This window comes from Dendronephthya gigantea, unplaced genomic scaffold (genome assembly GCF_004324835.1).
Source record: "Dendronephthya gigantea isolate DGI-Jeju-01 unplaced genomic scaffold, DenGig_1.0 000002F, whole genome shotgun sequence".
Taxonomy (NCBI): domain Eukaryota; kingdom Metazoa; phylum Cnidaria; class Anthozoa; order Malacalcyonacea; family Nephtheidae; genus Dendronephthya; species Dendronephthya gigantea.
This window is the reverse complement of record NW_021163012.1, coordinates 652,700-666,004: the sequence shown is the minus strand read 5'-3', so window position 1 is coordinate 666,004 and position 13,305 is coordinate 652,700. Positions and strand designations below refer to the sequence as shown.

Genomic DNA, 13,305 nt, shown 5'->3' with positions numbered 1-13,305 from the left:
TAAGTTTTCACTGCTAAGGCTTATAGCAATAGCAAAATTAATTGCTGTCCTTTTAGACTGACAGCCATCAGTTTAATAGATGAGTAAGGCATTGCCGAACATATCAAATATTAAGCTGATCGATAAGAAAATTTATATTCAAGAATGCCTAAAGTGATGTGACAGTTTACTTAACCTATGCTGTGGGGGTGAGGTGATCAATCTCACTTATAATGTTTCCTAAATATAATTTAGGGCTTGCATGAAGACAACAATTAAACCTAACATGTATACAGAAAAATTTGGATCCATGCAAATTGAAATGTCAATACTTCTTTCCACTCTCAATATCTACTAGCTAGTACATTAGACTGCATGACAGCTATGAATTAAGAGACACACTGATTTTTTCCTGCTAACGCTTATAGCAATAGCAAAATTGCTGTCTTTATAAACTGACAGCTATGAAAAGAGACACACTGATTTTTTTCCTGCTAATGCTTATAGCAATATATAGCACACAACTGCTGTCCTTATAAACTGACAGCTATGAAAAGAGACACACTGATTTTTTTTCTGCTAATGCTTATAGCAATAGCACAATTGCTGTCTTTATAGACTGACAGCTATGAAAAGAACATTGCAAACCAATTTATTTCCAAAAATATCTGCAAATGTTTTCCATCCACCCAGCATCGCAAACAATGTATGTAAAAAGGTGCGCCACGCCTTCCCACACACAAAGTTTGTTTACCAAATGACTAAAAGACAGATGCAGATACCTCCAGAAAAAAATAAGAGTGCAATGCCACCACCCTTGCATATTTTTTCAACTTAACCTAGCTAATAGTTTTCAATAAAAATTTTGAATCATTTTCCAATGAAGAAAATAATTTTTTTTTTTATGAATTTTAAAATAATTTTTTGACAAAAAACAAAAAAAATTGAAAAGTTTTATCAGTATTTGTGTATTTATGCTCAGTCTTTCCATTGACTTCCACCTTGAAACAAAATAACAACAATTTGTTGGTAAAAACAAGCACCAACCATTTATAATTAGCAGTTAATTAATAAATTGAAAGTCTAATTGAGATAATCACCCATTAATTACGTTTTATTGTACCAAATTTATTAATAAGCCCATATTAGAAAAGCAGACTAGAAAATACTTAAAAAGGTTTGAAAACATGAAAAGATTATTGATATTTCCCAAACGTTTTTCTTCTTATTTGTTTTCCCAATAGTATAAAACAATTGAGGCCTTTTGCCCGACAAGAAGAACTGGAAGGTGCGAGGCATTGCCGGCCTCCCGCGCCAGCTAAAAGTGTTCAAAATTTTCAACCTTTGTTTCAATAAAATTTGATAAAAAATCTTTAGGAAACACACTAAAACCATCGTCACTCCGTTTCGTAGTTAGCTGTAGTACTTTGTATCGAAAATCTTTGCCTTTGGAAATGCAATAAAAAAATTCCGACTCGAGCGATAAAAAAATCGTATCCCGCCACGAAATGTTGCTCAAAATAGTAAAAAAGTCTTTCGAAATGTCTCTTTAACTCCTTCCAGGTTCATTGCAGTCAAAATAAATGAGAAAGAAACCGAAAAACGAAGCCGAATATGACCAGAAGTCTTCGGTCGGGTTGGGCAAATGGTCAACTTTGAAGCCGTTTTTCTGCACTAAATTCGGAAGAAAAATGCACGAAAATTGAACAAAAGATAAGTTTATGCTTACCTGTTACAGTTGAAGTCATTCTGAGGCGACGAGATGGCGTTTTCGGGTAGGTGTGGTCTTTTTATGCTTCTCGCAGCGACGTAAGTCTTTCTCGCTCGACGACATGTTAATCATTGCGCCAAAATTGAACAAGAAGCCTCTCCTTCAACCGCCAATTTTGCCGCTCTTTTCCTTGCTTCTAATTGGTCGGAATTGAGCGTAAACGGGATTTTCCGGAAACAAAGCAAGTTTGATCTAAATATTTCAACTGTACAAATAAAAAAGACTCAAATATTTCAACTGTACAAATTTATTTCTAAACATCTTTAAGTTAATTTACATTGTTTTCTTTCATTTGGTAAATACTAATTGTTTTACCAGTCTATATTTACTTGTTCCCTTATGTATGGTTAACTGGGAGCCTAAAATCCCAAATCTATGATGTTGAATCCCAAAACCATGGAGTGGAATGCTAAATCTAAGTTGTGGAATCCCAAATCCATTGTGTAGAATCCTAAATCCATGGTATACAATGGAAAATCAAAGGACACAAATCCTTGATTACCTTATTTTACTAATAAGTTCACTACCGCTTTCTTTTTCGTTACAGACATCAGACAGTGCACATGCATGCTAACAATTCATTGCGTTTTTCTTCGCAGAAATACTCTCTCTCATCTTACTTCTTTCTTATCTCTTAATTAGGTTATTATATCTTAAGAGTTCAAAGATGTTCGTCCAAACTAATGGCTACTTCGTTAACTCTTGCACCGGCTGCATCATTATTTCTCACAGAGCCAGCTGAAAGATCACCATTTTCTTCTGAGCTAACGTTGGTCATTGCTGTAGTTCCCTTGTTTCTTTCTTTGTCCACATATAAAGTTGGGTTGGCAGTAGTTCGCTGACCTGTGGGAGGACTTCGTTTGAAGAGAGCTTTAATTGCTTCACGGAAATTAGGAAGACGCCACGCGTAGAGAAACGGGTTAACACTAGAGTTTAGAACAATGAAAACGTAAGACAGATCTCTGAACCAATGGATGGCTTGACACGAACAAAATGTACACAAGTTCATGAGGTAGATCATCACAAGGGACGGAGTGTAACAGAAGATGAAAGCTAATAACATAAACATAAACGTTTTGGTGATCTTTGCTTCCGTTTTCAACGCGTTATTCCTTGCTTGGTTTTCCTCACCACCTTCAATGGATTCAAGCTCCTTGATCTGAGAACGCAAAGTCAGATGAACTCGCACGAACGCAAAGAGGAGCACGAAGAATGTGAGCAACACGGACGCGTTTCCGAACACGAAAAAATACCAAAGGAAACCTATTTGCTTTTGAAGAAATGGTAGTGCTGTAGAGATGATCCAAATAGCAAGAGAACTAATTGCCGCTCGTTTGTTACTTAATGTTGCACGGTACTCCATTGGTGAAGTAATGGCGATGTAACGATCAATCGTGAGCATACCAAGACTGAACACAGAGGCTGTACATGAGGTAAAATACACAGGTTGTAAGTAGATGTGATAAGTTAATGGATAACCAAGACCTTCACGGACATGCACAACGATCGAGAGAGGCTCAACGATCATTCCCACCAACAAGTCAGCCAGAGCCAAGTTGAGGATGAACCAGTTGAAGGGACTTCTCATTTTACCATTAGGATTCCTAAAGACAACGACGAGCACCAGCAGATTACCGGGGATTGTGATCAGGGAGAGAAAGCCCGACATAGATGCGTTGGTATAAGATATTTCTTCATTCGGCCAAACACCAAGACATCGTTTCTGATTAGCATTCAGACTTGACATGTTTCAATGAATTTTGTTTTTCAGGTATCGCTGGAAAAAAAAAGAAAAATATTATAGTTTTATGTCAGAAAAGGAATCTGAGAAAAGGGAAATTATTCACTATCATTAGTCTGGCAGACGATCTTTAGATGAAGAAGACAGTATTACTCCCTGAATTGCTGTCTTAAAGGAGAACTCAAGTCCGTATACATAAACAAATGGTTTGTTTGCATTTTGAACTTTGATACTTTTGAAAATACGATGTTGCAAATAGATTAGCTACGCTTCTAAGAAACATGGATTTATGTTCACAGAAATTAGAATCGTGCCATCGTGCACGTTTTTGTCAGAAGAATTAATGATGCGTAGAGATTAATTAAACCACCTATGTTAATCCCACACAAATTATATTCGCTGTATTGCACGAATTATATTCTTTGTCGAATTCTTCCAGACAGATTAATCGTCTCTGTTATATCAAGGTAATCTTTCTCTAGTGCCAATGGTATAAAATTCTCTAATTGCTTTTCGTTCATGAATTAAGCAGCAATATTTGAAAGCCATCGTGATGGACGCTCTCTCTTCATTTCCCCCACTGATTTTACAATACGATAAATACACCCAATGTCTTAAACTAGGCACGCATGCAGCGCACACATCCCTAACGGCCTAACCTTCAGTTGCAGTCTCTCAACAGCAATCTGCCATACTCTATATCCCGTACTTCTGCTCTGGCTTCCCGCAAGCTAACGCAATTTATATTCTTACGTGTAAAGTATGAAACGTGCACTCTTAATAATCTTTGACGCTCATACATCAACAGTTGTGTTTAAATGATAAATAAAATCCTTCAAACGTGTCAGAAGTCGATAAATTTAGTAAACAATTATGGTAGTGGACTATTGTATAATCGTAAAATTACAATCATTAGTGAAATGCATACTTCTTGTTGACTTCCTAAGCACCTCGTATATCCAAAACTTACAAAGATATTATATGTTCCATGGCATAAAATGTTGTAAAACTAAAATCCTCAGATATTATTTGGTTTTAATTCGTGTTCATTTGACACATTTTGTTCTTTTCACCTGATTTTAAAATCATTTTTCATTTTTTAAAACAACGTCCGTCATGCATCATCGGCCTTTTTTAAAACATTCTAGGAAAACAATGAAAAACACACGCTTTGATAGCTACAGAATACCTGATAGTGATATCACAGCTTTGTTAGTTTCCAGATAACTTTTAACACAAATCTGTCCTCATACGATTATGCGTGTTTCTTTGTTGAAAAATAAAAGCAACCTCAATATGCAAACAGTATATAAATAGCAAATTATAGAGACCAATAAATTATATTAAGATTCCTCCCAATCAACTTTTTTTTCTATTTCCAATCGATCGTTATTTTTTGCGCTGAAGTTTGAATTTCAGCAACTTTAATGATAATTTGATCGAGAGATGAAACAAAAGAGGGCAGGTCCGTCAGAAATAAGTTATTCGTGGACGTCAAATAAACAGATGCAGGATTGATATCAGTGTCTCATATATTCATATATAGTAGCAGTAGCTGGGTTACGGTGGAGATAATGAGATCTTCAAGCTAGACATGTCCTATAAATCTTGATGAGCCTGCATATGTCATCGTTTCGGCTACTATATTGCTGTTCGCGAAAATGAAAAATGATTACGATAAGTTGATAACATACATTTCATTTACATCATCAAATCTGTATCCTAGCTTTCACCTGCCTAATGATTTTTACGATTGTGTCCTATATACCAAAAATAGTGAAATTACGTCCGCTATTGCCTTAAAGATTACGCTCAAACTTATCATTTCATATATACATACAGTAGCTAAGAATTTTGTGCGATATACCCAATTACAGTTTCTCACTCACTTCGAATCATGCATGGGAAGTGTTCAATGATGTCTCAAAGGCTGTTCTTGCACAACAGCGCAGAAGTCATTAGTTCACCAACTGGGTGCTCAGGAAAAATAGCAAACATACTGTGATACTCATGCAGCTGAAAATAGGTCTTGTCTGAAGCAGGGCTGAAATTATTTCTGCCGGCGGCTTTTTATTATCATTAAAATTACTTTTCTGTCTGACTTAATTGAGATGTTTCTTTATCGTCCTAACCGAATTTGGAACTTCGGTCAGAATGTCTAATGATATAATCTTGATGAAAAAATCTTTTTTGATTTAATGCTATCTATCTTGGCATTTTTGCAAATGAAGTTGTTTATAGACACTAAATCAAGCACAAATTTCTAAAAAGTTCAGCGGGGTTCTGCTGCGCCAAAGGGCGGTTATAAGGGTTTTAATATCTGAACTCATTTCACTTGAAAATTCCTTTCTAAAGGATCACAAAATGACGTACAGCGTGTATGCTTACAAAATGATGTGTATATAACCATTAGATATTCAAAACCGTAGGAAAATATTACAAGCAATTTGACGAAAAAATAATCTTGCTAAAAAAGCAATTTTAATAAATCATGATTGATGAACACGTTAATTCATGACCAAAATAAGAAAATGAGAAAACTTAACGAAGTCCGTAGCTGTAGTCGACACTGGAAAGCATACTTGAATTACTAAAGATCAACACCTTCGGCTTAGTTTCTTCTTGACTGGCAATTGCAGCATGTCAGTCCGATAATTTAGTGAAGTTCTGGAACATTATGCTCACTAAAATAGCTTGTTATAACTTGGCGTAATAACTTGAGAATGAGCCTCCTGCCTCACTAATTATTAATCGACTTCTCAGTGTCAGACACGAAAATAAAATCGTTTTCAAGTTCACCAAGAACAAAACAAGTAAAAAAATACCTTTTCATCAGGGTAAGATCGTCACCAGAGCATAGCTGCTTTAATTTTTGTGCAATCATCTTCCACGGCTTGTAGAGATTCCATCGCTGATGTACGTGACTCTGTGACTCGTGTCTTGTTGGCTTCAACATCAATCCAAGCTTTTTTTTGTTGTTTTAAAGATAGACCAGATGATTTCGCTAATTCTTCAAAGGAATCAACGAGATTATCAAGTTGCTTCTCGTAGTCTTTGAGCGCTTCATGAGCGCTTGAACATTTCACGAGAATATTCTTTGCAGCCACAGCGAGCTGTGAAATAATAAACTGATATCAATAATTGCTGTGCATTCGCGGAGACTAGTTGAAATTAAAGTACGAAAAAAACTTAGAGCCATTACAAAGACTTCATCTGGAAGTTAGCAATGTTTTTTTTCACCAAATTTTCTCTCTAAATTCCCCAGGAACCTAGATTATATATTGCCTCGTCTAGTCTGATCTAAACACAAACCTTTGTGTGGAAAAGTCTCAGTATTTTGCTAACTGGACCTGGGATATCCTCCATCACATCCTCCAGCGTAATAAACTTCACAAAACCTCCATCATTCAAACACTGTGTTAAAAACAATGTACTACATTAGTATCTTTTAAAAAAACAGAATCTGAAACCATCTATTTCTAAAATGGTAAAACATTTTAATACCTGGAATTTGCATGCAAGAGAAAGACAAGCTTGAAAATTACCTTCAAAGCACATTTCCCATCATCATTCATCATCACCTCTTTCAAACCAATAATGCATTCTTCAATGGTTGATCTTGTACTAGGAGTGAGGTCCGTCATACAACAACTTCTCTTGAACATATTCAGCACTTTTGCATACTTATGACTACATTGCTCAACTATCGTCATTGGCTCCTCACAGAGTTTAAATATATCATCCAACTACAAGACAGTAAATTATAGATTTATTCTGGTATGGCTACTGAAGATCTAAACTGTTATGTGACTGAGATGAAATGCAGAACTGTCTAATGTAAAATATAATTTGAAGGATACCTCATTAATACCAGTTGATAAGAAAGGCAAGAATGCCTGCTCTGAATCATCATCTAACTCCTTTGTCTTCTTGCCAATGTTGAAGAGGACAACATCTTTTTTTTTAATCTTCATTCGCGTCAACAACAAATGTCTGACAAGAATTTGGATTGCAGCATGTACACTACCGTCACCTTCCTTCGCTGATACTGCAACACTAGATAACATTTGAAAATGGATAAGATTACCAAGCATGCCCCACAGTCCCTCCATTTTTAGATTCAATCAATTTCTATCGTAATATTTTGATTTACCTTCCAATGAACCCATGTTTCAAGGCTGTTTCTTCCAGCTCACTCAGTCCTGTTGGTACTTCAGAACTTATTGTGTCAGAACCATTTTCATCTTTAGCATTGTCCTATAAAAAAAATTGCAATCAAATGTTAAACCTGTTGTTTGTGCTTCAACACAGAATCAGCTGCTGAGAATTACCTCCAATTTGTCAGATTTGTTTCCCAATAGCAAGATAGGAATTGATGGAGCTATAATAGCATGTCCAGTTTGATTTGATGTTTTATCTTTTGCAGTAAAGTTAGCATGATTCAGTACATCCTGCTTCCATGTTGGAGCTAAACCAATGGTATCTGGTTCAGAAACATCCACCACAACTAAAAAGAGAAAAATGAAGATATATGAAAGCTTTGACAAAGGACATAAATTGGCACAGGTTTACCAATAGATGTCACTGTTATTGTACATCATATGAGCATCCAAATCTATAGGGATGCATGTGCTGGTAGATCTAATGTCAAATGTGCTCATCTAATCATAAATATACTAACCAATAGCTGCATCAACATCTTTGTAATAACTCTTCCGAAGATCCATCTCCTCTCGTCCTGGTACATCCCATATTATCACTGACACAACTCCTTGATAAGGAATGTTTATCTTCTTAACAACATTACCAATTGTAACAGAGATGCTTGGCTGATAACTGTAGTCAAATTGGTTCTTTGTATAACGTAGGAATATGCTGCTTTTACCACTTGCTGGTTCACCTATTAACAAATACAATTTTGAAGTTGATTTTACATGTGTATACGTTTTACAATCATCAGTTCCCAGTTCCTTCTTCAGTAGAATTGTATCAATTAGAAATCAGGCCTCAGACCTCAGTTAACCAGGAGAACAGCTAGAAGACACTCAGTCTAACAACCGATTATTTCTTCTGGAAAACCCGACAATTAGGTGCAAACGGAAGATGGCAATACAACTCAATTGAAATAAAAGGCGTCAGCACAGTCGACAATTGAATGAATTGATACATACCAACAAGAACAATCTTAAATTTGGGAACCTCGTGATCTAACTTCTGCTTGCCTGTGAGCATAAAAAAAAGATTTATTAACGGTAAAACACATTTATATGAACAGAAGTTCATGAAACCAACCTTGTTTTGATACAATCGTCCCCATTTTGGGCTGTAGTAAACATCATGTTCCTCTCTTGACAACCATAGAATGCTATACGAATCCAATACCCGGGTATCTGTACATCACCCCCGGGGTCTGTCCCTGTTTTCGCATAATTTGCGCAAAGGACAACGGTGACAGTTTCATTTGTTTGAAATCAAAGAGAGAAACCCCTGGTTACAAATTTAATAAATTGTATTTGCCAAACAACTGCGCTTTTATTAAAAATGATAAAACATACAAATAAAAATATAAGTAAAATTTTTTAATAATAACTTTCACTGCAACCCTGGTGACTTAAGTATTAAAATTTCAAACAACTTTTTACAGTTGCCATTTTACCTGCTTTTGGTTAGATAAAAATCTAGTTAAATAAATGTACTAAATAAAATTAAATAAATCTAATTTAATGAATTTACTATTTTTGAGTATTTTCCATAGAAAACGTCTCTTTAACAGATGTCCTAAAACGTTTATCCACATCATCTTCAGTCACTTTTAAAACATGAACAACAAAGTACATTGAATGTTTTTCTGTAATTTTTCAAACGCCATAAGTATATAAGTGGGTTGACAGTAAAATTAATCCTTAAAATAAGTACTATAATTTTCCCTGTATATTTAAGATCAATTATATCAGGAAAGAAAAGGGGGAGAATTCTATAATATATGATTGCAGGAATCAATGTGAACGCTAGGAGCAAACACACTGCAGTGATTGTCATCAAAAATCGCTTTTCATTGAGAAGTCGTACTTGAATAGCTCTTGTTATAGCTGGTTCATTTCTTGTGGACGAATTCTTGTTTTCATTTGCACGTTGTCTTGATATGATTTGGTTGTTTTGTTTCTTCAATGACATACAAGTTGCAATGTAGAATGCTTGCGTCGATATGAAGAAGAACAATATGTAGGCTAAGCGAAGACTAACGGGAACAATCTCTCGATCTGTGGATCGTTCTACAACAGAATATATCGCTTCAAAGGTAATGTGAAAAAGCCAAACGCCAATAATACAGATTCTGCAGGAGCGGATAGTCACCCTCGCTCGGTGCCACAGAGGGAACGCTACAGAACAGAAGCGTTCAACAGACAGACTGAAGAAGGAAGGATATGATAACGATATTGGTTGGAATATTAAATGTAGTTCCACCGGGTTTAATTTACTATGGATAAACTCATAGATAAGCAACGACACAGTTATCACGGAAGCACCAAGATCCAGAACAGCAATGTTGAAAATAAATTGCGCAGAAGGTGTCTGAAAAAGTTTCAATGGATCTTTAAGATGAGCAGCGATTACAAAAACGTTCCCAGCAATGGCGCACACAGCAAAAAGACAACTAATAAAAATTATTACGATTGAAAATTCCACATCAGAAAATCTTTCCATCGGACTAAACTGATCGTTGCCACGTAACACCTTCAGTATTAATAACAACCAAAAATAAATCCTTTAAATAAGTGTTTTTACTTTCATAATTCGAGTGAGAAAATTGCCATAAAGTAGCCAATATATGTTCTTAAAGTATCTCTCAAACTCGGCCAGTTACTAAAAACACCACGACACAACTAAAAAGATATAGAATCGACGTTGGTTTAAAAAGTATGATCAAAAACACCCGAAAGCCTTGATAAACGTATACTTCTTAATTAAGAAATATTTTCCAGCTGTCTACGTTATATTCATTAAGCCACACCAATCAATATGTCATTGCACTAACCCTGAATTAAATTCTCATTTAATTACGTTTTGGTAGAGAGTTTAAAGGACGTTATTATAAACAGCAAAAGGCATATTTTACTTTGAATCTATCTTTTCTTCATGTTAGAGACGGTTGCTCCCAAGCTGGATCTCACTAACCACAGGATAGTGTTGTTTTCCTCAATTGCTTTAAAATTGCCCGTTGTTCGATATAAACTTAGTATTCCTTAATTGAGGTTCCTCTTTAGCTATTGTAAGCTTCAAATCTTCAGTTGTATTGATTTTCATGCATTTCACAACGGTTCAAATAAAAAAATTACAATCCGGTGGATCGCACTATCCAACCTCGTACAACCATTCCCAACTCAAGAATGAAAACCTACATTATTTAACATTGACAATAAAGCTTTTTGAAGGTTTTCTTGTACTTGGGTAGTCTCCACAGATAGAAAAATGGATTGATAGTTATATTCATGATAATCATAAGATGAACACTGAACTCTATCCAGGGATGATCAACTGTTCCTGTTCCACCTGATCTGAGCAGGAAGAAAATGATTATGAAATACGGAAAAGTTGTCACACTCAGAATTATAGAAAGAATCGCGATTGTTACCAGAAACCGTTTCTCGTTTTCCTGTCGTAGTTTCCATGCTCGAAGGGTCGATTCACTGATATCACGTCGCTCTCGGAGGGCTCTACTCTGCGTTTTGAGTGATAAGAATGTGGCTAGATTTAAGGATTGAATGGCGAAGAAAAAGGATGCAAGGAAACACGTTGTAAACAATTCATGATATTCCTTGGCACCAAATCTTGTCTGTACTTCAAATACAATCAAATGAACAATCCAGCTTGAAATTATCCAGTTCCGGCAAACTTTTCGAGTTACGTTCGCACGATGCCAAAGTGGACGAGAGATTGAAATGTATAATTCAAGAACGAGGCTAAAATAAGCTGTAGTCGACATAGTAAAAATTGTACCGGATATTTCAGTAGCAATAATAAAGTAGTCACTCGTTAGGATCCCTAAATCGTGTGTTTGTAACAGACTAAAAAAAATAAACCACAGCAAGGAAATTATAGTATCAACGATTGTTATATTCAGCACGAACATAGAAGAGCCATTACGAAACACGAGTAATGGATCAAGAACATGCGCAATGATTACTAGAACGTTAGCCACAAATGCAACACTAAGAGTCGATAAAAATATTACAGCACCGTAATTTATCACTGCCATTCTGTTTTCGTTTTGTTCCGAGCACTGTGAATGCTTGTATAATAAAAGAAGTTTTATACTACTCTAGTTCATTTTATATTAGTTTTGATGAACTGAGAAGGCATAATCAGTAATGAGTCCACTGACAAAGTTTCTTAATAAATAAAATAAATATTATTTGCATCTATCATGCATGAAGCGAGAGGACTTGTCATTTAATATGATTAGTGGATGCATGGCAATCATTCTGCATGATTGTGTGAGAATTATTTAAAACATTTACAGTAAATTTTATTGAAAGTTTTCCTGTACTTTGGGAGTCTCCAGAGATAGAAGAAAGGATTAACGAGAATGTTCACCCAAATCATAAAAACGTCGATCCAATTGAACCACTGCCAAGTCTGTGGACTAATTTCTGAAAGCTCAGACATAAAATTGGACAGAATCTCGAACACGATATATGGAGAAAATGACACGGTAAGAATAACGCAAAGAATTGCCGTTGTCATTAAAAACCGTTTCTCGTTTTCTTGTCGACGTTTCCATGCCCGAAGAGTCGATTCGCTGACATCACGTCGTCGTTGGAGAGCTTTGCTCTGCCTTCTGAGGGATAGAAATGTGGCTAGATTTATAGATTGAATTGCGACGAAAAAAGATAAAATGTAAGAAACGAGAATTGCCCTAAAAACTTTTGCACTCGGAAAACACCAGTAGACTGCTTGATGAAAAGACGCATGGAGAATCCAGGTTATTACAATCCAATTTCGGCAGACTTGATGTGTGAACTTCGCAAGATGCCACAACGGACGAGTTATGGAGAAAAATAACTCCAAAGCCAGGCTGAAATACGCGATAGCTGTCATCGTAGCTAGTATAAACATGGCAATTTGAAGTATCGTATAATAAATACTACCACGAAATTCTTCATCGTCCAGCAGACTATGCAAAATGAGGAATAGAAGCGCAGTACTGCAATTTATGATTGCTATATTCATCACGAACATTGACGAAACATTACGAAACACACGTAATGGATCACGAACATGCGCAATGATCAGGAGAACGTTGACCAGAAAACCAACGCCAAGCACGCTAAGGTTTGCAACCTTCGTCTGAGAGAATACATCCAGCATATTTCACCAGTGTTGTTCGTGTACAATGAATGCTCGATGATAAAAATTAAAACATTTTAATCATTTACAGTTTAGTTTAATAAAAACAAATTTTAATATTTTTTGTTATTTGATTTTAATAATTTACAAGATTGAGAAGAAATGATTGAGCGCATGATTTGAGAAGTTCCTATGCAGGATGCTGACGCAACCACTCCAGGTGGTGCTTTGTCAAGTTAATCGCTGTTGAAAATGCACATATTAAAATCTCTTAAGATGTAGAAAAAAAAGAAAAACTAAAAGATTTCTTTTTAAGACTTCTAGCCAAAAGATATATTCTTCTACAAGGCCATAATACGGGAGCAGTTTGACTTACAGTTTAAATTCTTTGAGATGACTTTAGTTGAAGTTCAAAGAATGTATGAACGTCGTGGAAAACTTGAGATATCTGCTTTAGCGAAAGACA

General features: G+C 35.7%; 2 protein-coding genes across 2 annotated transcripts; both read right to left on the bottom strand.

Annotated features, from left to right (window-relative positions):
• Nucleotides 1–3,439: 3,439 nt before the first annotated feature.
• On the bottom strand, nt 3,440–8,911 carry LOC114532596. The gene is made up of 10 exons (XM_028554142.1): nt 8,784–8,911; nt 8,663–8,713; nt 8,173–8,391; nt 7,823–7,998; nt 7,645–7,748; nt 7,352–7,547; nt 7,037–7,237; nt 6,804–6,905; nt 6,317–6,604; nt 3,440–3,527 (listed from the first exon to the last, which is right to left on the bottom strand). Exons 1-9 carry the CDS (start codon nt 8,806–8,808, stop codon nt 6,338–6,340), a joined length of 1,341 nt encoding a protein of 446 aa, XP_028409943.1. The 5' UTR covers nt 8,809–8,911; the 3' UTR covers nt 3,440–3,527; nt 6,317–6,337.
• Nucleotides 8,912–10,880: 1,969 nt separating this feature from the next.
• Nucleotides 10,881–13,304, bottom strand: LOC114532637. Its single transcript, XM_028554188.1, has one exon. The coding sequence runs from the start codon at nt 11,746–11,748 to the stop codon at nt 10,897–10,899; it is 852 nt and encodes a 283-aa protein (XP_028409989.1). The 5' UTR covers nt 11,749–13,304; the 3' UTR covers nt 10,881–10,896.
• Between the last annotated feature and the right edge of the window lies 1 nt (nt 13,305).